Source organism: Rhinatrema bivittatum, chromosome 3 (genome assembly GCF_901001135.1).
Source record: "Rhinatrema bivittatum chromosome 3, aRhiBiv1.1, whole genome shotgun sequence".
Taxonomy (NCBI): domain Eukaryota; kingdom Metazoa; phylum Chordata; class Amphibia; order Gymnophiona; family Rhinatrematidae; genus Rhinatrema; species Rhinatrema bivittatum.
In genome coordinates, this window is record NC_042617.1 from 367,406,545 (window position 1) to 367,434,328 (window position 27,784).

Genomic DNA, 27,784 nt, shown 5'->3' on the forward strand with positions numbered 1-27,784 from the left:
TTTTCTCTTCTCCAGAACTTCTTACCCTTCCCACTCACTCATATCCTCTTCCCTTTTCCTTCCATCCCCTCTCATCTTCCCTTTCCTTCCCCTCCCACCTCATCCACAACACCTTCCCTCTCCCTCAGCCCTCCGCTACTCCCTCTTTTTCTTTTCTACAGGGCTGGCTGTACCCTGCTGAACGTGTGAGATGCAGAGGGCAAGGGGCGCCGCTACAGGAACCTGCCTCTCTCCGTACCTCCCTCCCTGTGTAATGTGGCTTCTCACTGCTGTCCCTTTGCATGCCGGTCCGTCCATCCCTCCCTACTCCCTTCCCCCCTTGCCTGGCGGCGGAGGGACGGGCTTAAGCTGTTGTTGGTCCGACCTCCCGCACCGCGAAGGGCTGGAGGCAGTGGCGGTGGTGGTAGCAGGAGCTGCAGTGGTGGCAAAGGGGAATGTCGCGAGTCTTCACACTGCTATCCCTGTGCGTGATGGCTGGCCGCCCAGCTCCCTCCCCCCTTTCTCGGCATTGGAAGGACGTGCTCAAGCCGTTGTCGACCCGATCTCTCTGCCTTGGGGTGTCAAATCAGCACGTCGGTCGGAGCTATCTCGTCTGTGCATGCGCGGTCTGTTGGTCCCAGCCGCTCTCTACTGCGCATTTGCGGCACGTCGGTCAGGGCTCATTTATATGACTGATTGCCTAGCAATGAGCTGCTTTGCATGCATTTGAAAAGCATTTGCATGCAAAGCACCTCGTTACCATGCCAGCATTATCGGTGGTAAAATAATATGAATTGACACGCACGATTTTATATTGGGTGTGCGCGCAAGTGCCGTCTCGCACGCATAAGTTGGGGGAATTTAGTAGATGTACACGGTGATCCAATAGGCCTTTTCCCCAGTTCCCTCTCAGTCAGGGAACTTCCTAAACCCCCTAGCTAACCTGCCTCCCTTTCACCCTTTCCACCTTGACTCCTAATACCCCGCTGACTACCCTTGCTTTTTTTTTTTTTACTTACCCGCAGTCCGGAGCAGCAGCAACTTGCACAGGTTCATCATTCCCGGCACTCGCTTCAGCAGGACAGTGCCAGAATGGCCCGCCCATGCCCTGTCCATGCCCCGCTCAGACCCCGCCTCTGGCCCACCCCTTTTTGGAAACCCTTTCTTCTGCATGTACAGGGAGATACGCGCCTGGCTGTGGGCGTTTGAAAATTGGCACACTCGTGTCCCAGCCACGCATGTATCTCCCAGCATAGGTGTGGGTAGGCCTTTGAAAATTCGGCCATTACTGTTCAGTGAACGCGTAATGTGGCATGGTAAATGACCCTCCTTGTTTTTTGTGCAGGTAACTCAAAATGTTACAGAGCTTTTGATTATTGATTTCAATCATTGAAAATGGTTTATAAAACCAAATTGGGTTTTTCTGTCTTGCATTTTATAAACGTGTTTATTGATAAGCTTTACTATATCTTTTCCGACAGTCCAGTAAAGCAATTATACAGCAGACCTCCAGAATTTTATAGCCATGGACCACTTAAAGAGTCACAAAATACTTTTGCTGAGAAACAACAAAGCTTCGATTATTTGCATGAATGTGAAAATAAAGAAAATGACATACTTCTTCATGCGGTTACAAATGATAACAATAATGATATCAGTAATACAGCCCTAATAGCTAAGGAACCCTGTAATGAAGAAACATCACCAAAAGATCCCCAGCAACAAGACACTATTTCAGTGCTTCAGAACAACATACTTCATCAGGTAAGATATTGTAGTTTAATGTTTTGGCTGCTGATGATAGCATGCTTAAAGTTTAATTGTTATGTGCTTATAAAAGTAGGCCTTGATTTAGGTTATTTTTTCCAAATCTAAGATCCATGGATAAACTTAATATGATGTAGTGTGAGAATTAGAACAGAATATGTATCCTCCTTTAAGCGTCTCTTGCATGTCGCTCATTTAGTCTACTGTCTATGACACAATCAATTGCTCTTTTCTTCTGTCTTTTTTTTGCTGCTCTTGGGTTCTCTGACATTTGTCCTTGCCTGAATTATTTATTACTTGTCCAAATGATGTTTTGTTTTCCTTATCAATAACTTGTTTTCTTCTCAATCCTCTCTCTGTTGCTATCCCATAAGATTCTGTCCGTGGCCCACTCTTCCCTTCTACCAGTACTCACTCCTCTACCAGTACTCACTCCCTGGATGCTCTTATTTTCTCTCTCAGCTGTTCATATGACTCTGCTGATGATATTTAGATTTTACTCTCCTTCTCCAACCTGTCTCCTGCTGTCTCTTCTCAAGTATCTACCTTGTCTCATTGCTTTATCAACCTGAATATATTCTCACTTCTTAATGTTAAACTCCACCAAGACTAAGGTTCTCTACTTCTCTGCTACCATAGCTATTCCCCCACTTTCTTCTTGGATTCCTTTCTTTTGACTCACTCCTTCTCCACTTCTGATAATGTGAGAAGTCTAGGAGTCTATTGCTCTGTCCCTCTCCTTCTATATAACTCTTCTCTCTGTATTTCCTATGACTAGCAGAGTTTGACCCTCATAAAATGCTTGTCCTTCATGTCTTATTTACCAGATTAGAGTACTGTAAAACTTTCTCATTCCCGGTCTTTCACATCCTATCATCTACATCAGCTCCAACAAAACTGAGCAGTTTGCCTTTTCTTTTATGTCCCTTGTTACTCTCTTCGCATCCCAATAAATATTAGGGAAAATTTTCAGACTAATGTGCCTTTAATCACTAAAAATATCCTAAGTTGTATCCACGTAAGTGAATTTTTAAGTGCCTGAAAATACTTGCTTATTTTCCTAGAGGTCAATATTCAGTGAGTGGGAACTTAGCCATTAAAATTAAATGGTTAATTTTGGTCAGAATATTCAGCGGGACTTAACTAGGTAAGTCTACCACTGAATATATATATATGATAAATGATACAAGGGATGGAACAGGTCCCTTATGAGGAAAGACTAAAGCGGTTAGGGCTGTTCAGCTTGGAGAAGAGACGGCTGAGGGGGATATGATAGAGGTGTTTAAAATCATGAGAGGTCTTGAACAGGTAAATGTGAATCAGTTATTTACTCTTTCGGATAATAGAAGGACTAGGGAGCATTCCATGAAAGAAGTATATAGCATATTTAAAACTAATTGGAGAAAGTTCTTTTTCACTCATCGCACAATTAAACTCTGGAATTTGTTGCCAGGAGATGTGGTTAGTGCAGTTAGTGTAGCTGGGTTTAAAAAGGTTTGGAGAAGTTCTTGGAGAAGTTCATTACCTACTATTATTATTATTGTTAATAAGCAACTCTCAGAATATCTTGAAGATAACCAAATACTAGCCCCCTCTCAGTTCGGCTTCCGTAAAACCCGAAACACAGAAACGCTCTTAATCTCTCTAACAGACTCAATACTGTTGAATCTAGATAAAAAACAACCCGGTCTATTCATCCTCCTTGACCTATCGGCCGCGTTCGACACGGTAAACCACTCAACACTTCTGGACCGGCTATCCGATATAGGCATTAAAGGCACGGCTCTCAGCTGGTTCAAATCCTTTCTACATAACAGATTCTACAAGGTCAGTGTTAACAATAACGAATCACACCCTGTCCACGCTTCTCTGGGAGTCCCTCAAGGATCCTCCTTATCCCCCACCCTCTTCAATATTTATCTTTTACCGCTCTGCCAGCTCCTCTCCAATCTAAAATTAACCCATTACATCTATGCTGACGATGTCCAAATATTCATCCCAATAACAGAATCACTACAAAAAACACTAGAATTCTGGAACAACTGCCTCCTAGACATCAACAATCTGCTCTTGAGCATCAACTTAATTCTTAATCCCAATAAAACGGAATTACTCCTCGTTTCACAGGACAGCAACTATGCAATGTCCAACATACTCCCCACCAGTCAACCTGCATTATCCTCTCAAGTCAGAAACCTCGGAGTCATCATGGACAATCAACTAAACCTAAAGAGATTTATTAATAACACCACGAAGGATGGCTTCTTTAAATTACAAGTCCTGAAACGCCTCAGACCCCTCCTCCACTTCCAAGACTACCGATCAGTTCTTCAAGCAATCATTTTCTCTAAAATCGACTATTGCAACTCCCTTCTACTAGGCCTCCCAGCCAACCCGATAAAACCACTACAAATGCTTCAGAACGCTTCAGCCAGGATTCTGACTAGGTCCAACAAAAGAAACCACATTACCCCCATCCTAAGGAACCTACACTGGCTCCCTATCAAGTTCAGAGTCTCGTATAAAGTTCTCACAATCATTCACAAATCTATACACAAGCTCATTCCACTAGAACTCAACATCCCATTACAACCACATATTACATCCAGACCGACGAGAGCAGCTTATAGAGACACTCTCCTTGCCCCACCTATCAAAACCTCGTTAAATAAACGATCTCTATCTACAGCAGGCCCTGCGCAATGGAACTCTCTACCTCCAGAACTCCGGAAGGAACCTTGCCCAATCACCTTTAAAAAGAGACTCAAAACTTGGCTATTCGAACAAGCTTTTAATACATAACAATAATCGCCCATCAATGTGCTCCTTGTAACAAGACTCCCTATTTACTTAGCCAGATTTCAGTTATAGAATATTATTACCTAATCGTAATCATTGTAATTTACTCCCCAGTTCATTGATCCAAGTTATCCTACCTGTTCGATGTAACCGCATTCTTATATGCCTGTTAATTGTTATAATGTAAACCGAAATGATATGTAACTTTGCTACATGAATTTCGGTATATAAAAATGTTAAATAAATAAATAAATAAATAAATAAATATTAATCAAGTTGACTTAGAAAATAGCCACTTCTATTACTAGCATCAGTAGCATGGGATAGACTTAGTTTTTGGGTACTTGCCCCAGGTACTTGTAGCCTGGATTGGCCACTGTTGGAAACAGGATGCTGGGCTTGATGGACCCTTGGTCTGACCCAGTTTGGCATTTTCTTATGTTCTTATGTAGAGGGCTGCTGCTGCTGTTTGGGACCAGGCAGACTTCCACAGACTGACTGCCATCTCTGTAGTGGGCTGCCTTTGGGATCTGAATATTATCTGTAAGGTCATCCTTAACTTACATGGATTAAACTGATCCTCAGGCCATGCCAGTACAGGGGTGCCAGGCAATCTGTGGAAGTCTGCCTGGTCCCAAGTAGCAGCAGCCCTCTAGGCCTTTGCTGTTGGCCTGTGGACAATTTCGACACAAAAGTTCTCCCTCTTCCACCCTAGTTGTCACACAGCAGCTGACTCTCAGTCCCAACTATCATCAAGTAGATGTCATATTTGGTTTAGTGTGAAAGGTACAAATGATTGGGTACAGATAGCTTTTGAGTCATGACACAATTGAGGGGGCCGAAGATCAATTCTTGTGTGTTGATGACTCCAACTTTCCCTTAACATCACATAAGACCTACATGTACACAATATACTGTGTTGGGCAGCTAGCTACTGTCCATCTCATATACAGGCAGAAGTTAACTAAGAGTATGTAGTGTGAAAAAGGCAACAAGAGGCAATATTGAAGGTCCCCAGTAATAAATTTCTTTAGCTATTGCTGTCTTCCTCAGGAGCATACACTGAGCATTCAGCTGTGTGGCCTAGCCCATATGGTCTTGCCTGCTGGATAAGTGACCAGTTGGAATTTGCAAGGGCATTCTAGCAATCAAGGTCATGTGGAGGGCAAACCTTGTACCTAGTTAACTGTTAACACAAAAACTACACAATGAAAGGAACCAACCAGGAAGTGTGTTTTTCAAGCCAGTGACCACTTTATTAGCGAAGACATGTAGTCCACTGTTTTGAAATAAAATCAAGACTTAGGTAATCATAAGGACAAGATAGCAATAGCACAAAACATTGTAAATTACATGAATAGCACATTTTTTGTAGACCTGTACATACATTGTTTGAAATGGCATAATTGCATATACAGGCTTAGCATCTTATCCTTTTGGCACAAGCATGATTACAACAAAGAACATGGAAAGCGGAAGTGGCATCCCCAATAGCTACAGCACAGCTCTAATGTTGGAGCTGATAGCAGCCTTGCTATGTGATGGCTGGGAAAAGGTCTCACAGAGTTCATGTTGAAAGAGTGTATTCAAGGGACAGCCTAAGGGCCAAGGCAGCAGAGTTTAGCAAGAAGGCAGCAGGATCAAGACCAAAGAGCACAGCATGGAGGCAGGAGAACCCAGGAGAAGACACAGCAGCATGGAGGCAGGAGAAGGCAAAGCAGCATGGAAGCAGGACCAGGAGAAGGCAAAGCAGCATGGAAGCAGGAGGCCCAGGAGAAGACATAGCAGCATAGAGGCAGCTGGACCAGGACCAAAGAGCGCAGCATGGAGGCAGGAGGGTCAGCAGCATGAGCTGAGATGAGACACCAGCATCCAGAGCAGGAGATGAGACATGATAAGAGGCAGCAGCAGGATCGTGACTGGAGGCCGCATCAAGGAGGATGGAATATGGGCAGAACATTGAGGAGGACTTTAGAGTTAGACTGCTGGACCACAATAACTGACAGTAGATCATCCCTTCTGCAATCTGGCACAGGAGCTCTGTTGTGAGGGTGGGCCCAGCAAGCTTCTTCCATCTAGCTAGCACAGATACTCTGTAGTGAGGACAGGCCCAGTAGGCTTCTTCCATCTAGCCGGCAATGGATCTCTTTAGAGGGGCCTGTCCAGGATTGTTGGTACAACTCTTCTTATTTGGCATTTGATGCCACCACCTTTGGTCCTTTATGGACACTTTCCTCGTCATGGCTTGTCACTTGTGGGGGTGCATGTCTTTTGGAAGCCTACTCCTCTGGTGTCTGTCAGTCCAGGGACTGCTGCAGGCTGTGGACTCCAGTGATGCTGGAGAAAACTCAGATGGCTGTGCAGGCATTCTTTGCAGGATCTGCATCAGCATGTTTGTCATACCTATTGACTGCTGTCGCTAACGTTGTAACATTCTGAATGTTTGTGGCAGTCTGATCTCTCAAGATCTGGTTCTGCCTATTGACAGCCCTCCTGAGGCACACTAGCTCTTCCCATATGTGTTGGAGGTGTACCCCATGCCTCCTTTTCAGCTGGTCCAGCTGTTCGAGCATAGACTCCTCTGTTGGTGGCGGGGATGCTGTTGGTGCTGGGGCCGGGCCTGGTGGTGGTGATGGTGGCAGTGCTTGATGGTGGTGTTGAGTGCAGGATTTTGGGCCTCCAAATGTGGCATGAAGAGGCTCTGGGCTGCTCCTGCCGAGGGCATAGTACTTCAGAGTAGCCCTGTGATGTGCTGGCTCAAGGTTGTGATGAATCTATTAGCTCCTACTCAAGGCTAGGCTCCTCCATGAAGCCAGAGAAGTTGAGGGACACATTGAGTGAGCTGGGTGAACCCAGGAATGCAGCATCTACAATGCCGCCTGAGCCTGTGGCTGCTGCTGCTCCTCCTCCTCCTCTTCTTCACTTACCTGGGTCTGGGAATCCATCAGGAATGCCCTATGCAAAAGGGCTGCTTTGCTGCTGGTCCCTGGGGCTTGCTGGTGACTCCCTGGTGTTTCCTGGCTGGGACTGGCAGCTTTGTGGGCAAGAGCTGTGGAAACAAAACAAAAGACTTAAGTACCAATGGCAGCAAGTATCCTTTTTTCATTTGGCATCAGAGGTGCACTTTGCCTCTTAATCATTGTGAGAATCTTATGCCAAATGATGTGTACACCCGTTGCAGCCTGCCCATTTACAGGTGAGGTGAACTTTGCAGCTGACATGGTGTCCAGCCTCTCAGCAATGCCCTCAAAGACATCCGGTCCCAGAGGCGCTCCTCTATGGAGGTGGGGATGGTGGGACAAGGGGCTCCTTCTCCGGTCACTGTATATATTCATTTCTGGTTGCCACCTTGGCTTTCAACTGCACCTTGATGTCCCGATTCCTGTGGAGGCAACAATACAGAATTAGAAGCCAAATGTCCGATCTGGATTCTTTATTAGTAAGAGACAGAAATCTTTAAACAAGTCCCATTGTAAGAGGGCGAAACTCGGCCTGAGTCGGGCTTGTTTAAAGATTTCTGTCTCTTACTAATAAAGAATCCAGATCAGACATTTGGCTTCTAATTCTGTATTGTTGCCTCCACGGCTTGGTTAGATAGCCTTACTTGCCGATTCCTGTGGGCCACTTGCTCCCCACTTTGTTGGACTCTGCTGCGCCTGGAGATGCCCTGGGCTATGTTGCGCCAGATCTGGCCTTTGGCTGCCTTTGAGGTCTTGGATGCCTGGTTGCCGAATAGCTTGGCATATACTCCAGGACCCCTGTAACAACCATTTCATCATCCTGCACTCTGAACTTTGTTATCCCTGAGACGAGGGCGCTCTGCTACCTGCCTGCCAGAAGAGGATGCCACTTTCACTTCCAGATGGATGTCTTTCCTTTCCTCACTCTCCCTTCCACTCCACTCTCCCCTCCCTTCCTCCCCCCCTCCTGCCCCTGCCCTGCCAACTCCCTTCCCCTCTGCCCTCTCTCTCTATATCCCTAGCCTGCCATCCTCCCTCCATCCTGCCTGCCTATCCCCTTTCCCCTCTCACCTCCTATCCCTCCCCTCCTGCCTATCTCTACTCCTGTCCCTACTCCTATTCCTACTCTACTTCCTAACACCTCTGCCCTTGTCCTCCCACTTCCTCTGCTGCCTCCTTCCCCTATTTCCTCGTGCCTCTCCCCTCCTCTCTTCCCATGCCTCTCACGCTCCATCCTCCTCACTCCTCCTCACCACAAACACCACTCCTCCACCAACACCACGCCTCACTCCTCCACTCACACCATTCTTCCTCACTCTGCCACTTCTCCACACCACTCCTCCTCCACACCAAAAGACAGACAAACTGGACAAACAAAAACTTTCACTCCAACAAAGACCAAGGTAAAGGAAAACAGATGGCAACAGAATACCAGACAATGGCACTCAAGTAATTGAATCAGAAAAAGCTCCTACTCCCACTAAACCACTCACCAACTGTCCTCTCCTCGCTCTCCCATGCCTGAATCATCCTCAAAGAGGCAGCTGCAGGAAGTTGGGATATATAAACTGAAAAAAATAACACATCACGCACTAATTTATGCTAGCCACGTAAAATTATGCGGCAAACAATGACACACTGCGCGACACGCTGATGCAATGCGCTGTGCACTGATGCAACACACCGTTCACTATTTTCACTATATTTATAGCTTTTTGATGAATCTAGGTCTTAGATTTTAAGCCCTTTGGGGATAGGGAAATACCTGTAATACCTGAATATAATCCCCTTTAAAGTGCTGAAAATTGTAATATAAAAATCAGGTAAATAAATAAATAAATAGATAGATAGATTGATGGTCAAGGGGTAAAAGGGGCACTTAGGGATGACAAAGTCATAGCAGAGAGACTAAATGAATTCTTTGCTTCGGTATTCACTGAAGTAGATGTAAGAGATATACCCATGCCAGAAATCATATTCAAAGGTGATAATTCAGAGGGATTGAAACAAATCTCAGTGAACCTGGAAGATGTTCTAGGGCAAATTGACAAACTAAAGAGTAGCAAATCACCTGGACCAAATAGTATAGATCCCAGAATGCTGAAAGAACTGAGCAATGCAATTGTGGACCTGCTATTGGAAATTTGTAAACTATCAATAACATCATCTATGGTTCTTGAACACTGGAAGGTTGCCAATTTAACGCCAGTTTTAAAAAGGGATCAAGGGTTTATCCAAGAACCTATAAACCAGTGAGTCTGATGTCTATGCCAGGCAAAATGGTAAAAACTATCATAAAGAACAGAATTGTTGAATATATGTATAAGCATAGCTTAATGGGACAAAGCCAGCATGGATTTAGCCAAGGGAAGTCTAGCCTCACAAATTTGCCACATTTCTTTGAGGGCATAAATCAAAATGTGGATAAATCCGAGCCAGTTGATATAGTGTATCTCGATTTCCAGAAAGCATTTGACAAAGTCCCTCATGAGAAACTTCTTAGGAAATTAAAAAGTCATGAGATAGGGTGCAGTGTCCTATTGTGGATTACCAACTGGTTAAAAGATAGAAAACAAAGAGTAGGGTTAAATGGTAAATTTTCCCAATGGAAAAAAGGTGAATAGTGGAGTGCCCCAGGAATCTGTTCTGGGAATACTGCTTTTTAGTATACGTATAAATGACCTGGAAATGGGAACAAGTGATGTGAACAAATTTGTAGATGACACAAAATTATTCAAAGTTTTTAAATCACAAGAGGATTGTGAGAAATTGCAAGAGGACATTGCCAAACTGGGAGACTGGGCATGCAAATGGCCAGTGAAATTTAATGTGGAGAATTGTAAAGTGATGCACTCAGGGAAGAGTAACCCAAATTATGGCTACACAAAGCAATGTTCCATGTTAGGAGTCACCTTTCAGGAAAAGGATGTAGACATTGTTGAAAATATTTTGAAATCTTCTGCTCAGTATGCAGCAGCCTAGAAATAAATAGAATGCTAGGGATTATTAGGAAAGAAACATAGAAATATAGAAATGACGGCAGAAAAGGACCAAATGGTCCATTCAGTCTGTCCAGCAAGCTTATGGTAATATCAGCTGCACCATACAGGTCTCCTGCATAATGATAGCATTTGCTATGTCATACAAGTCACCCCCAAACCTTCAAAATCAGGGCCTTTTTTGGTTGCTGTCTGAGTCTAATTCTCTGTTACCTCTTGCCATTGAAGCAGAGAGAAATGTTGGAGGTGTATCACAGTATAAGGCTTATTGGTTAAGAATAGTAACAGCCGCATCAGCAAGTTACCCCCATTATTTGTTTTCCCAGATTGTAAAATTCATTGTCCTTGTTGGTTGCTGCCTGAAACTAATTCCCCTTTTCCTCTTTTCCCCCTGCTGTTAAAGTAGAGAGCAATAATGGAGTTGCATCAACAGTATGAAGGGTTATTGGTTAAGGGTAGTAACCGCCACAGAAGCAAGGAACGGAGAATAAAACAGAGAATATCATAATGCCTCTGTATCGCTCATGGTGCAACCTCATCTTGAGTATTCTGTGCTGTTCTGGGCTCCACATCCTAGAAAGATATAGCAGTATTAGAAAAGGTATAGAGAAGGTCAGCTAAAATGAGGGGATGGAACAATTTTCTTTGAAGAAAGGCTAAAGAGGTTAGGACTTTTCAGCTTGGAGAAGAGACAGCAAGGGTAGGTATGATAGAGGTCTATAAAATAATGAGTGGAATGGAATGAGTAAACGTTAATCAGTTGTTTACTCTTTTAAAAAGTACAAAGAATAGGGGACACAATGAAGTTACTAGGTAATTCATTTAAACTAATAAGAGAAAATATATTTTTACTCAACACAATTAAGCTCTGAAATTTGTTTCCAGAAAATGTGGTGAAAGCTATTAGTGTAGCTGTGTTTAAAAAAAGGTTTGGACAAGTTCCTGGAGGAAAAGTCTATTAACCATTATTAAGGTAGAGTTACTGAAATTTATTTATTTTATTTATTTAAGTGTTTTAATATACCGGGATACGTTGGGAACATCATCTCGGTTCACAGAAAACTGCAACAGGCTTTACAGAGAACAAATAACAAGGTGAAAGTAAATAAAGTTAATAAAGTAAACCGTGATAAGTTTGAACAAATAACACAACATGCTTTATAGCTAACTGGGTATACAGAGAACGATAATTCAAAATAAGCATGAATATTTGGAAAAGATGGCAGGGAGAGCATTTACAGGGATTATGTTGGGGCGGTTAAGTTAAATGAGGGCAGCAAGGCATAATAGTAACAAATGTAATAGGAAATCAGACTTAAGCCAGGGGAGGAGAAGTTATCTGAGAGGTGAGAGGAAGGGTGAGGGAAGGGTGGCAGGTGATATGGACAGGGTCAGATGTGATAGGAGAGTGGACAGGGTGAAAGGTGAAATCCACTGCTTATTCTTAGGATAAGCAGTTTGGAATACCCCTTGGGGATCTTGCCAGGTATTTGTGACCTGGCTTGACCACTGTTGGAAACAGGATGCTGGGCTTGATGGACCTTTGGTCTGACCCAGTATAGCAAGTCTTATATTCTTATGTTCTTATTATAATATGATGGAGATGAAGAAAAGGGTAACCCTTGTTGACTGGGATATCCTGCACAATTACCCTAAGATTAAAATAAAAGATTGTTGCGCAGCTTGGCTGGACTTCTTGGGTCTTTTTTCTGCAGTCATTTACTATTTTAATATATTCAGGGCTAATTTGCTAAATGTATCTATGTAACTCCAGGTATGCAGATTGCAGTCCTAAATTTACCCAGTTGGATTTTGAGCAGATAGATTTAGCCAGATATTCAGCTGCATAATGTAATAATTTATCCTTGAAAATTAGCGTAAAGTATGTTTTGAAAGCACCCACGTAGTTTGCAACTATGCAAGCTATTTGAAAATTGCCTTCCATCCAAAACTGCCATATATCAAAGAAGTTATTTGTCTATTCTTAGTCTGACTGCTTGCAGTAATATTTATTTTATAATGTAAATAAGGAGCTATCAGTTTGTTAACATTCATATAATACCTTCAAATTTATTTTTGTGCAAGAATTTGCACCATTAACACACGTCTTTGCATTATTCACCAGATTTTGAAAACATAAATATGGCCAGTAATGGTGTAGTTGATAGCTTCATTTTATTTATTGTGAAGAATTGTAGTTAGCCTTGTAGAGGAACCTAGATTCTTTTCCAGTCATGAGATATTAAACCATTAAAGAAATTATTTAAAGATGGCTTTGTATGTGAATTTTTGAGATCACATTGGTCCCTTCTTCAGATATCAAACTGCAAAGAATCAATTCTTATCAGATTTTTGTTATAAAATTCTATGGTCTTAAATTAGGCAAGGTCTTGGCAGTTGGTCTCTCTTCTAAATGTTATGTTTTGGGAGAATAGCTACTGATAAAACAAACATATTACCCAAGATATATATATATATATATATATTCTTTTTTGTTTAATGCTGCTGATATATAAATCAGCAGAAAGTTTTAGGGATAATTACAATAATTACCACATGCATCAACTGTGCTTCCATTCTTTCATCTACCACTTGAAAAAAAAAAAGGCACGTAGATCCTGTAGAATCACATTGCTCCTTAGTTAATTTTTTTTGTTCATTGAATATGTATTAACTATTAATAATCTTTTCCTACAGTCCAAGTCCTGGGATACTGGTTTAAATAATGAGGTGCAGAAGCAAGCAATGGATAAGAAGGTCAGAAGCCCATCTTCTTTGCTTAGGAAACCTCAAAGAAGACCTTATTCATCTGTTAAGAGCTCAGGTTATGGTAAAATCAGTTCACCCTTAAAACCATTTTCTGCAGCCATTGAAAAGAACACTTCAAATGAGATGATGCGAAAGCCCAGCTGGAAAGCCAAATCCCCTACAGATCACACAAGGCAAAAAGGTGGTTTTTATTTTTATTTCAAGTAGTGTGATGATTTACAGAATCATTGATTGAATAATTTAAAGAAAAAGGACTGTGCTTTAGCAGAATAGTTCATTGTAGTAACTAGTAATTTTTAATCTCATTTTATAGTAGATTAAAGTAGATGGTAACTTTTTGGATATGTAATTTAAATAAATAATATAAATTGGGCCTGATTTTAAAAAACATTTACACACTTAAAGTTGGTTTTTATAAGTGTAAATGTACTTTACTCATGTAAGTGGGCTTTTGAAAATTGCTACAATATATGCCATTGAATTGTCCATAGGTTATTCATGTATAAGTGCACTGTACGCACATAAATGGCTTTTTAAAATAACTATGATAGTATGTTATATTTACGTGCATAACTCCTTTTAATATTACCACCATAGTGAGAAACAAAACTAAAAAATTATTTTAAGTTATTTTTTTCCCCTTTAAGTCTACAACCTTTTCATTGATATTCTACATTTTATGAAAAGGCAAATTGGGCCCAATGGTGGAAATACTATTTCTAATGCTGCAAGTATGAAAAAAGTCATTTGATAATAGGTTTCAGCATAATTTTGGGAATTTAATGTAATTAAGCATTGCCCTGATGACAAGTAGATGCAAGTAGCCTGTTGCATCACTCTGTCTCAGATGGCTTCGACCTCTGTGCCTCACCTTTCTTCCTTCTCTGTCCTCAAGTCTTGGGAAGATGGCTGCTGCCGCGTCTTCATGCCGCTCTCTCCGGCGTCCCAGTATTGGCAATGACGACGGTGTTCGCCATGATTTTCCTGAGGGCCTCCTAGGGTGCATGCGCGCATGCCACCCACGTCTATATCCACGTCATGGCGGGAACCTCAGGGGCGTCCCCTCCGAGTGATGTCATCACATCCTGGTATTTAGCCTGCCCTTTGTTTGCTAAGAAATTGAGTTAGCAAGGATTGGATTGGATTGCCTTCGGTCTAAGCTGCTCTGCTGCTTCCCAGCTGCCGCAGGAACCACTCTGCCCTTCGGGGTATTCTTCACTAACCTGGGTACCCACTCCTCGGGTGCCCTTCTGCTCTATTTCAGGTACCTATCTTGGGATACCGGGTACTCGCTCCTCTAGGGCCTGCTTTCCCTAATCTGGTGCCTGACACTGAACAACCTCTGCCTGCCAGGACCTTCTACGATACGGCCTTCTGCTTCAGTGAGTACTAACCTTTCAGTCTGTCTCAGCTTCAGCGCTCAGGGTTTATATCCGGGACCTGTCCCTGCTACGCCATGCTGCCTATCACCTTCTCAAGTGTGAGACTGGTCTCCTCTGCTGAGGACCCCTGGACTACTTCACTGGGCTACCTTCACTGCTGCCCGCCCTGGGCAGTACCATCAAGCTGTACAATAAATACTACTTCTCTGTGTCTGCGTGTATAGAGCCTAGCCTAGGACTGCAGTTCCTCCCGGGGCTCCTCCCCGTGGGAGTGGCCATCACCGCAGTACCCAAGAATCCATTTCAACACCTCATAACCATAACAGATTGCTAACTCCATGGATTTGGCTCAGCTCACCGCTTTGCAGGCCATTCCGGGCCTTGCCCAATGAATCTCCGAACAACAGAATTTGTTAGACAACGTGACTGTTGCCTTTAATCAGCTATATGCACAGATGAATATTCTGGCTGCCGCAGGTAAAGAAGTTACACCACCAGAAGTGATGGTCAAATCTACAGTGCCTCTCTCTGCTCCGACACGCTTTGCGGGTGAAGTTTGGAAGGTAGAGGATTTATTAATCAATTTTGCATGCACTTTTCTCTGCAACCTAACCGTTTCCTTACAGCGTATGCCAAGAACACCTATATCCTTCCGTATCTAGATGGAAGAGAGCTGGCTTGGGCCTCACCACTGTGGGAGCGCAATGACCCTTTCCTGAATGATCTTGCCGGGTTTCTTGAAACCTCCGCTCAGCAAACAAAGCACTACTAACAATCCCTTCAGTAAAGTCAGCAAAATTAACCCAAGTGAGAGAAAGGGCTTTATCATTGGCTGGGCCCATACTATGGAATATGATGCCCCCTGAACTCAGATTACAGAGTAATCTCAAAACTTTTAAGAAAAATTTAAAAACATGGCTCTTTAAAAAAGCCTTCACTAAAGAGTCTGAAGGGTAGAGAATGAAAGTACAGGGTAATGCAGATGAGAATGAATTTACTCAAGCCTACATTTAAGAAGTAATATCTCAAAGAGATAGTAACTCAATAATATACCTGGACTTGACCAACAATACTCAAATAATGATTTTATTTATGAAATTGTAACCGAACTTTATTGGTACCTGTTAGAATGCTCAATAACCTACATTTACTTACCTTAGTCTATGTGCCTATTTGTAAACCATTGCGATGGTATATAACTTAGCGACGGTATAGAAAAGTTTTTAAATAAATAAATAAATTTGATGACCCTGCCCGGTACTCGATAGCAGGATCAGCTTTGGTTCATCTAAAACAAGGTAAAAAACCTTTACCAGACTTCGCCATTGAATTCAAGACGTTGGCTTCAGAATTACATTGGAACCCAAGATGCCTGAAAACCCTATTTTTGGAAGGCCTGAACTCCAGATTGAAAGATGAACTGGTGACTCGTGAGATGCCCGAGACCTTAGCAGAACTTATGCAGTTGACAGCAAAGACTGATCGCCGAATTCGCGACAAAGTTCAAGAGGTCAAGAGTCCCAGAAGACCATTCCAGGGAAAGATTTGTGCCAAGTCTGTACCCAGGCCTACACTCCCAGGGCCTGCTGCTGGCAAAGAACAACCAATGCAGTTGGGCCGCAGTCATTTAACTTCCAAAGAGAGACGATTCCGAAAGAGGTTGGGACTATGCATGTATTGTGAACAAGCTGGTCATGCTGTACAAACATGCCCTATATGTCCGGGAAACTGGCATACCTAAGTCCTGTGGGAGTACTCTTCTTAGGTCTAACTGCACCCTCTCCTCCACTCTCTCTTCCAGTATCTTTAATTTGTGGGCCTTTGGAATATCAGACCCTTGCCTTAGTAGACTCTGGGGCAGGGGGAAATTTCATTTTGAAACGTCTAGTGGAACATTTGCAGATCCCTACCACTACTATGACGCCTCCATTACTATTGTCCTCTATTCATGGAGAGCCCTTATCAGGTGAAGTAAGTCTGCTTACAGAACCAGTGAGCTTGCGTACCGTTGCTCTTCATACAGAGACTATTTCCTCCTTTGTGCTAGAGAAGGCCATGCACCCTTTGGTACTTGGGCTACCTTGGCTGCAGAAACACATGCCACAATTCAATTGGACCACTTTGGAACTTTCACGTTGGGGTCCAGACTGTTATGGCAAATGCTTAATGGAAGTCTCTCCAATACCATTCATGCCAACTACCCCATTGTTCCCTGGGTTGCCGCCTCAATATGCATCTTACCAAGATGTATTCTCAAAAGAAGCTGCTGATGTATTACGTCCACACAGATCCTACGACTGCGCAATTAATTTGAAGCCAAATACGGAGCCACCCAACGGAAGGGTCTACCCCCTCTCCGTAGTGGAGAATAAGGCAATGTCAGAGTACATCCAGGAGAATCTCCAGAAAGGCTTCATAAGACTTTCTAAGTCTCCTGCCGGCGCAGGATTTTTCTTCATGGGGAAAAAGGACGGAACGTGCATTGACTACAGAGGTCTGAATGAGATCACCATACAGGACCGCTACCCATTACCACTCATCTCGGAGCTATTTGATAGGCTATAGGGAGCCAAGATATTCTCCAAACTTGACCTCAAAGGAGCATATAATTTAGTTCGCATCCGCTCTGGCAATGAATAGAAGACAGCTTTTAATACCCGGGATGGACACTTTGAATACCTGGTGATGCCCTTTGGCTTGTGCAACACCACAGCTGTCTTCCAAACATGATGAACAATATTCTGCATGATTTACTCTACCAATGTGGCATTGTCTACTTAGACGACATCTTGATATTTTCTCAGGACCTGCAATCCCATCAGGAAGATGTCAAAAGTGTTCTGCAGAGACTTCACGAGAACCACTTGTACGCCAAATTGTCTAAATGTGAATTTCATTCCGTGCTCTTCTTAGGTTACATTGTCTCAAACAATGGTTTCCAAATGGACCCTCAGAAGCTTGAGAGTATTCAAAAATGGCCACAACCCACGGGCCTAAAAGCTCTAAGACGATATTTGGGATTTACCAATTACTACCGGAGCCAACGTTGCTACTTGGTCTACGGAAGCTGTGACTGCGTTCCAGAAGTTAAAAGACGCCTTTCAAAGCAAACCATGTCTACGCCATCCGGACCCTACTCAACCCTTCATCGTGGAAGTCGATGCCTCTGATGTAGGTGTAGGGGCCGTGCTAAGCCAGACCGGTGATTCAAAGATCTTGCACCCCTGTTCATTCTTTTCCCGATGCTTCTCGCCAGCAGAGAAGAACTACGGCATTGGGGAGAAAGAACTGTTGGCAATAAAAATGGCATTTGAAGAATGGTGCCCCTGGCTTGAAGGTGCACAACATCAGATTACTGTTTACACTGATCACAAAAATCTGGAGTACCTCCGTCACGCTCAACGCCTCAACCATAGACAGGCGAGGTGGTCCCTGTTCTTCAACAGATTTGACTTTCTGCTGAAAGACTAAAGAGATGCTCCAAAAAGCAGGACAAAGAGCAAAGAAAGGCTATGACGCTCACCGAAGCAAGACTCCTGAATTCCAGCCTGGAGATAAAGTTTGGCTTTCTACTAAACATCTGAGACTTAAGCTTCCATCTCTTGATTTGCTCCACACTTTGTCGGACCCTTTCCTATTCTCCGACAGTTGGGCTCACACACCTATAGTCTAAGACTCCCTCCAGCTATGAGGATTCCAATGCATTCCATGTTTCGCTGCTGAAACCGCTTGTTCTTAGCGAGTTTTCCACCAAGACACCTGAACCTACTCCTGTTGATGCAGACGAAGACTTTGATTATAAAGTTGATGCCATCCTTGATGTAAGAAAAAGAGGCAGAGTTTGGGAATACCTCCTGTCATGGGAGGGATACGGACCAGAAGAAAACTCTTGGGAACCATTGGCTAATATCATGGACAAAAAGATGCTTTGTCAATTTCATTGATTGCATCCTCAAAATCCTAGACCAGGTAGGGGGTCTGGAGGGGACCCTTTGAGGGGGGGTACTGTTGTATCCGTCGGTCTCAGAAGGCTTCGACCTCTGTGCCTCACCTTTCTTTCTTTTCTCTCCTCAAGCCTTGGGAAGATGGCTGCTGCCGCGTCTTCATGCCGCTCTCTCCAGCGTCCCCAGATCGGCAACGGCGACGGTGTTCACCATGATTTTCCTGAGGGCCTCCTAGGGTGTGCGCGCGCACGCCACCCACATCTATATCCACGTCATGGCGGGAACGTTGGGGGTGTCCCCTCCGAGTGACATCATCACATCCTGGTATTTAGCCTGCTCTTCGTTTGCTAACAAACTGAGTTAGCAAAGATTGGATTGCCTCCAGTCTACGCAGCTCTGCCACTTCCCAGCTGCCGCAGGAAGCACTATGCTCTTCGGGATATTCTTCACTACCTGGGTACCCACTCCTCAGGTGCCCTTCTGCTCTATTTCAGGTACCTATCTTGGGATTCTGGGTACTCGCTCTTTGAGGGCCTGCTTTCCCTAATCTGGTGCCTGCCACTGAACAACGTCTGCCTGCCAGGACCTTCTACTATATGGCCTTCTGCTTCAGTGAGTACTAACCTTTCAGTCTGTCTCAGCTTCAGCGCTCAGGGTTTAGATCCGGGACCTGTCCCTGCTACGCCGCGCTGCCTATCACCTACTCGAGTGTGAGACTGGTCTCCTCTGCTGAGGACCCCTGGACTACTTCACTGGGCTACCTTCACTGCTGCCCGTCCCCATGCAGTACCATCAAGCTCTACAATAAATACTACTTCTCTGTGTCTGCATGTATAGAGTCTAGCCTAGTACTGTGGTTCCTCACGGGACTCCTCCCCGTGGGAGTGGCCATCACCGCAGTACCCAAGAATCCACTCCACACCTCATAACCATAACAAAGCCACGTGAATGGTTCATGTGTCTCCAAATTGTATAAGTGCAGAGAACATCTTGCAGTATTTTTTAGGAAAGCTTTCAAGTATGTGTGGGGTTTTTCTTTATGTTGCTGGGCCAGTTGCTCCTCAGATTTTAGCTTTTCAGTCACTGGAGCAAATCCTGATGATCTGCTGCCTCCACCATATTTTACAGACAGTGATTTTTTATTTTTATTTTTTTTGCTGTTTTGATCACGTTTGAACATGTGTTTCATCAGATTGTGTTGCTTTTTTTTCCTTCTTAGTCTTCATAGATATTTGAGTCTTTTTTTGTAAATTTTATTTTTATCTTCACTGTCACGAATTGGCGCTAATGAGCCCATGGGCTGATGTTAAGTTTGCAAGCACAAAATAAGCCTTAACAGGCGGCAACTGATATGCCAGAAGATGATATCTTCTGCCTGACCAGCCACCTCCCCTTTGGGTTAAGCCTGCAGGTTCTGGTGCCCAGCAGGGCTTTCCAGGCTGGGTAGATGAAACAAAATTGATGGCCAGGTTGAGGTCGAGGCAAGTAGAGAGCAAAACAGAGTCAAGGTCCAGGCTGAAGTCAAGGCAGGCAGTAACCAAAGCAAAGTCAAGGCAGGCAGAGAGCAGAGTGAAGTCAAGGTCTAGACTAAGCAAAGTCAAGGCAGGCAGAGAGCAGAGTGAAGTCAAGGTCCAGACTAAGGTCAAAGTAACAAGAAATCAGGCCAGGGGAAGAAATGCAACAGGTTAGACAGAAGATGATAAGGCTGGAACAATGCAGGGCAGGAACTCACAAAAACAAAACCAAGAACAAGGCAGGAAACACAGGAACAAAATCAGGAACACAATGTAGCAACTAGCACTGCAGACCAAGCAGAAGGCCTGTTGCTAAGACACTGGAAGGCGGCTCTGAGCTTCCTTTTATATGAGGCAGGATTTGATGTCACCTGCGCATGTCCCAAGAAATCCAGCCAGCAGGCCCTATAAAAGGGCTCAGGAACAGCAGGAAGTTCAGCTATGTTCATGGGATGCAGCACGATGCCGGAAGCGCTTCAGACTAGAGATGACAGATTACAGCTTCAGCTTTGCTGATCCACAGTTGGCACTAGCTGTTTAGTCGTATTTTTATTTTCTGTGTTGATGCACCTTTAACTTCTAAAATATCCTGAACTTTTGATTTTGTATCTACTGTTTTTCACCCCATGCCCAAGAAACAAGTTTGTGGCTTTAAGATGTTTCGGAACACTCTCAGAAGATGTCCCTCATGGATCATCATGCCAAGTGATACAAATGCCTGGTTAAAGAATGACATTCAGCTAGAAGGTGTTACTAGGAATAATTCAGATTTAGCAGAAGAGAATCCTGTGCCTTCCTGGCTAGTATGAGTACCCCCAGCTTGAAACTGGCATTGAAGCTAAAGAAGCCAACCGTGTTTTCACCGTGGCTAGTGGTCTTTGAAACAATATTCAGCTGCTTCAACACCTTGGTTTGAGGTTAGGGCTATAAGCAAGTTTAGGGGTGCAGGGGCCTGTCTGCTACAGGACACTTCCCGGTCCCATTCCACTTTACTTCACAAGCCTAAGTTCAGGAAAAAGACAACATGTTCTCCTCAGAAATAGACTTTTATTCATCAGATTTGGCAAGATTTAGCATTTAGAAGATAACAATTCCTATCTCTAATATTCTGGCCATCAAGCACCAATTTACCCTAAATAAAATTCTGAACCATGGGTGGTTTCAAACATGCCATAAACCTTAGCCTGCTTAATATATTAATACTTACCCCTGGTCCTCTGTTCACCTCTGAAACAGATGCTGTATGGAGGTCTGGAGAATTTGGGCAGGGGAGAAGGCTTGCTTCCTGTGGTTTGGTACTGGCAGAGCTGGCAGCCGGTCCAGGAAGGAGGCTTGCTTCTGGGTCTGGTATATGCCGGGCTGTCTGGGTCTTGCTCTTGGCCCATTACCGTCTCAGATTCTTTGTCACTCTCTGATCCTAAGCAGGGCGACTCCTCTTTCTGGTCTCCTGGCCACATCTAGTCTTTTCCCTTTTCGATAGGGGGTGCTGGACTGCTTTCGGATTCATTCGCTCCTTATTTGCCCTGTCTTATACTTTCCAGCTGATAAATAAGCATAAACTCGTGCATAATCATGTGGTAGGTGGAAGTTTTTGCCGCATTGCAGGTCTTTTTCCCCAGATTCAGCGTTGTCTCCAAAGATGGAGGTCCTTCTGACCTTTGGAGTTCCCTTGGCCAGTCCGTGACTCCTGCTTATGAGCTTAAGTGGCTGCATTGCCCCTCTGCCTTGGTTTTATTTACACAGGCTCATACAAACAGGCAGATCTTAATAAATATCCTTCGGTTCTGGTTTATAGTTCTCATTTGGTCATAGTTTCTTTTCTTTAGCTGTGATAGTGTTTTTGGCCTATCAGCATACTGGCCTGCATACTTCTTTGGCTACTATGATTCATATTTGGTGCTTTCAGTGGTAAAACATGTGATATCTCCCTATAGGGCCTGAAATAGAGTCAAATCCTATTCCTCCTGCTCAACTTATTACAAGGTCTCAAAAGACTTGACTTGTGAGACAAAGTGAATGAGCATTAAGCCTAGAGTTGCAGCATTAACTCATCAAGGTTCCTTGTCAATATACAGTTCCAAGTGCTGAAAAGTGAAGGACGGTGTAAATGCTCTGGTCATGCTGGAGAACCACCTGGCCTCCTACACTAAGACTGAATTGCACTGTTCTCCTAAGAGTTATTACTGAGCTTCAAGCAATATCTCTGCATGGCCTTTGCAGATATAAAGTCCTTTATGAGTCCTACCATGTCTTGTTTCTAGTGACATTTTAGGGCCTATGTATGCATTTCTTGCTGATCTTAACACTAGCGGTATATTGAGGGGGTGTATTTTTAGTCCTCAGGCCCTGTGCAACAATTTATTTTATTTTATTTATTTTTAGGTTTTTTTTAATACCGATGTTCCTGTAGCAAATACATATCACACCGGTTTACTTTGCAACAACAACTTTCGCTCAGGGCGATACAGAGAACAGAGGAGTCAAATAAACAGGAAAAACAGGACGTAACGTAACATAAGAAATAAGCATTATAAAATAAAATCAAACAATGCCTGGTCATGACGTAGGATTATCACATTAAACATTATAAGATATATTCAGCAATACTGTACAAAAACATCTCTGAGAGGAAAGGATGAGGACTGCCTAAGAACAATGAAGTTAGAGACTGGGCAGTGGAATCCGCAAGGGAGGATTACTTGAGGGCGGAAGATATAAGTGGGGAGGATTGACAGTCCGGGAAGGCTTGGGTGAATAGCCATGTTTTAAGTTTCTTTTTGAAAGCAGCTGGGCAGAACTCTTGTCTGAGGTCTGGGGGCAACGCGTTCCAATGATGGGGTCCTGTTGTTGATATGGCACGTTTCCTGAAGGAGGTTTTCGCTTGAGTGGCATGCAGGGTGTTTTTGTAGGCACTCCTGATGGGTCTCGAAGAGGTATGCAGTCTTAGTCGGGAGGATGTGTGGAGAGATGTGAGGTTATTTATTGTTTTATGAATGAGGACTTTGAAAAGTATCCTGTATTTGATAGGGAGCCAGTGCAGGCTCTGGAGGGAGGGGGTGATATGTTCCCTTTTATTGGTATTGATAAGGATCCTAGCTGCGGCGTTCTGAACCATTTGAAGGGGTTTTATGGAGTTGGCCGGGAGACCAAGAAGAAGGGAGTTGCAGTAGTCCAATTTCGACATGATAATGGATTGTAATACTAGTCTGAAATCGTGGAAGTGCAAAAGAGGTTTTAGGTTTCTAAGGACTTGTAATTTAAAGAAGCAGTCCTTCGTGGTGGTGTTCACAAAATTCTTTAGGTTGAGCTGTCTATCCAAGGTTACGCCTAAGTCTCTTACACATGAAGTGTTACTGAGATTAGTGTTGGCAGAGAGGGTGGAAGACGGCCAGATCGGCTGAGATGCGAGACCTTCCTGCGAAATGATTAGAATCTCCGTCTTGTTGGTGTTCAAGACCAGATTAAGGGAAGAAAGCAGGTGGTTAATTGCTTGAAGGCAGTTTTTCCAGAGGTTAAAGGTTTTTTGTAAAGATTCTGAGATCGGGATGAGAATTTGGACGTCATCCGCGTACAGAAAGTGGGATAATTTCAGCTTTGTGAGTAGGTGGCAGAGTGGTAATAGGTATAAATTGAAGAGTGTGGGTGAGAGTGAGGATCCTTGGGGGATGCCCAGGTTAGAGTGGACGGGGGGGGGGGGGGGGGGGAGGGATTCTTTAGTGTTAATCCTGACTTTGTAACGCCTGTTGGACAGGAATGATCTGAACCATCTCAGAGCAGTGCCCTTAATGCCAATATCTGTTAGTCTTTCTAAGAGGATCGCGTGGTTCACTGTATCAAACGCAGCAGAAAGATCAAGTAGCGCTAGAAGGTAAGATTGCCCTTTTTCCATGTTTATAAGAATAGTGTCTGCAAGCGATAAGAGAAGAGTCTCAGTGCTGAGTGTCTTCCGAAATCCATATTGAGAAGGGGAGAGAATGTTATGTTCTTCAAGGTATTCCGATAGCTGTTTGTTAACAATCTTTTCCATGATTTTGGCAATCAAGGGAAGGTTAGCTATTGGGCGAAAGTTTGCTGGGTCCGTCAGTGGCAAGTTAGGTTTTTTTTAAATGGGTTTGATAATGGCGAGCTTAAGTTGGTCAGGTACGAGACCTTGAGTTAAGGAAAGGTTGATAATGTCAGCAAGTGGCTTTGAAATGGTGTTAGAGATGTTGAAGAGAAGATTTGTCGGTATTGGGTCTGATGGGTGCGAGGCTGGTTTCATTTTTTTGAGGATATTTTCTATTTCCAGTGAAGATGTTGATTCAAAAGCTTCAAGCGTGGTGTTAACTTGAAGTGAAGCGAAGAGAGGGCTGGGAGGGGGCGTTGCCGGTGGAGCGGAAAGAGATGCGGTAAGGTTGGAGATTTTTTTCTCGAAGTAAATTGATAATTCTGTGGCTTTTTTGAGCGCTGAATCGTCCGGAATGGAAGGAGGTGAAGGTTTGGTAAGCGCAGAGACATAGGTGAAAAGGGCTTTCGAATCAAAGATAAAATGGTGGATTTTCTTAGCGAAGAAATCTTTTTTCGTTTTGAGGATGGCGGTCCTGTAAGCGTTAAGTAGAGATTTGTAGGCCGTTAAGGAGGCAGGAGACAGATTTTTACGCCAGAAGTGTTCTTTCTTTCTTAGGTCTAGTTTGAGGGCCTTCAGATCAGAAGTGAACCAAGGTTTCTTATTAAGTGATGAAGGGGTTAGAACTTTAGTGGACGAAGGACAGGTTTGATCAGCAACTTTTGTGGTAACATTGATCCAGGAAGTGCTTGCTGCGTCTGCGTTTGACAGGTCGAGAAGTGATAGTTCCTTGGTGAGATGGCTGTTGAGTTGGTCCGAGGAGCAGGGTTTTCTGAATTGTATTGCGGTTCTGGAAAAGGATTGGGAGGGGGGGGGGGGGGGTGATCCTTTATCTTAAATGCAGTAGTGATGACCCTGTGATCTGACCATGGGACCAGTTCACAGAAGGGCTTGGAGGAGAGCGAGATGCCATCATTAATGAAAATGAGGTCTAATGTGTGACCTGCTGAGTGGGTAGGGCTATTTACGATTTGAGAGAAGCCAAGGTAGCTAAGAGACGAGAGAAGAGTTTCACAGTTATGAGATAGTGGGGAAGCAACTACGTGCGAGTTGAAGTCTCCTAATATAACAGCTGGTTTTCTGGCGTTTATATGCTTCGTTATGAGTTCAATGATGGGTGAGGGGTTTGGATCCAGGATACCAGGGAGGGGGGGGGGCGTAGCATAAGCAGATTTGAAGGTGATGTGACTTGAATAGGGCAACTTCTATGTTGTGAGAGGCATTGGAAATGCCTCTCACAACATAGAAACACTCGATGGCAGCCCTTTGCGACTTGGGCTGCCATCGAGTGTTTCTTTGGGCCCTACTGCACAATTGTTTTTTCACTGAGTTTTCCATGAGAAAAAATAATGCAGGAGTACCATGGCATTTTTTTCCTAGGGAGATATGAAATATCACAGGAACGCCTCCTCCCCTGCGATATTTTGCCCGTCCCGCAATAAAATATTATGACTTAGTAAATTTCCCCTTTAGGCAGTTAAAATAGATGCATTTTGGGTTCATTCTTTGCCGAGCAGAGTTAGCCAGCTAACTAAGCCAGCATTCAGCAGTATGCGGCTAAGGGAGCCAGATAACTCTAAAAGTGCCTCATAGGAATCCTAAAGTTATCTAGCCTCTTGGGGCTGAATAACTTGCCACTTACCGACTATATTCAAACTTTAGTTGGTTAAATAGCTGCAAAAGAAAAAGTAAAAAAAAAAATTAATTCCTCAGTCCCCCACATGGTATGCTTTCAGCATTGTTGTCAAAGCAAATTTAAAAGTAGCTGGAAACAGGTAGGAGACTACTGTGCTCCTAGCAGGGGTTTAGGGGATCTAGGAAGGCGTTAAGGGATCTGGACTGTGAAATGGAGGTTATTGGTAGGGAAGGAGGAGGAACTGGAATTGATCGAGATTTACACTTAAAACCGTGGGCAGGGGGGTGGAGGGTAACTTGGGGTCATTTTTGTTTTAATTTGGTGGGTTGGGGAAGATGAGGGGGAAATAAGGCCTTTTATCCCAGGACAAGCAGGATGCTAGTCCTCACATATGGGTGACATAATCCACGGAGCCCTTAAGCGGGAAAAACTTCTGGCAAGTTTCTAGAAGCTTTTAATTGGCTGCCTGAGGCTACTGAGCATGCCCGGCATGCCATGATATTCCCTGCCACAGGGGTCTCACTCCAGTCTTCTTTTTTCCGCGCTGCGAACTGCATCGCGGTTCCTAGGAGCCCTGTGAGTTACCTCACTACTAAGAAAGTTTTAATAACTTTTTTGCCCTTTACGGGTCTCACTCGATTTGTCACCGGCTGGTGACAAACACCATACGTTTTTTCGTCAAAAAAGAACCGGATTCATCGACGGATGTCGACCGAAAAGACTTCGGGTTTCAAAAAATGTCCGGCCTGCAACCGGACTATGTCGATTACGGACCCGCATGTCGAGTGTGTTCGCTGTCTTGGTGGAGACCATGACATCGCGGCTTGCGCCCAATGCCAAGAAATGACGGTGAAAGGTAGGAAACTTCGTCATGAGAAGATGGCTCAAATTTTTCAAATTCAAATAACGCCATCGCCGACGACTTCCACTAAATCCTCACCGGTAGGCGTAACAAAAAAGATATTGATAAAGAAAAGAATCCCGGAGGGTTCGGGGGATGCCTCCTCGCCAACACCATCCGCGTCATCGACAAGATCAGTATCTGATGTTCGTCAAAAACATAAACACCGACGGCACCGTTCAACCCCTCCATTACCACCCCCAGAGGAACCGGTACCTAAAAGACAAAAGATATCATCGACCTCCGTAACATCCGGACAGGAATCAATGCCATCGACATCGGTGACAGACTTAACAGCATTGATTAAACAGATAGTCACCAATGCCCTCAAAGAGAAGGTACCGGCATCATCGCCGATGCCGACCTCTGTGTCGATGCTGACCACCGGGTCGATGCCGACCACCGGGCCGATGCCGACTGTCCAGTCGATGCCGACTACCGAGTCGATGCGGACATCGATTTCGATGCCGATACCGGCTACAGCACCTGTGGTAACAGCCCTGTCGATGCCGGAAGACTTATCGAGTTGTTCATCAGCGATGCCGGCTACTCAATCAATACCAGCAGCCTCATCGTCGATGCCTTACTCTACCTCTGCGATGCCAGTACCGTTCCAAATGCCGGAGCCATCGATGGCATCGATTATTTCTCAAACCTCGATGTCCACAATGGCTTCTAGGCCCATCTCATCAATGATTCCCATTTCCATGTTTTCATTCCTGACTTCATCGATGCCAACTACTGCCCAATTGGCACCTCATTACACCCTAGCTCCAACTAGAGCTCCTGTACAGGGGAAAATTTCTTCATCAAAGAAGGCATCAGGAAAATATAAACACACTTCCATGCCTGCTCCAGAAGCCTCTTCTGAGGGAAGATTACATGCCATACTCACAAAAAGGTATCAAGACCTTTTAGCATCTTTGCCTACAGAGCCTGAAGAAGAAAGGGAAGGTGAAGTCAGTGATGGTTCACCAGATATTCAAGGACCCTTGCAAGGACCATCTGGAGTTTCTCCATCTAGAGGCC

The 27,784-nt window shown here is 44.1% G+C and overlaps 1 protein-coding gene across 1 annotated transcript in view; it reads left to right on the plus strand.

Moving 5' to 3' along the window:
• The window catches only part of CEP162 (centrosomal protein 162), a 423,542-nt gene that overhangs the window by 207,498 nt on the left and 188,260 nt on the right, over positions 1–27,784 (plus strand). Inside the window, 2 exon segments of the mRNA XM_029595494.1 lie at positions 1,461–1,743; positions 13,202–13,454. Of these exon segments, the coding sequence (XP_029451354.1) occupies positions 1,461–1,743; positions 13,202–13,454 (536 nt within the window).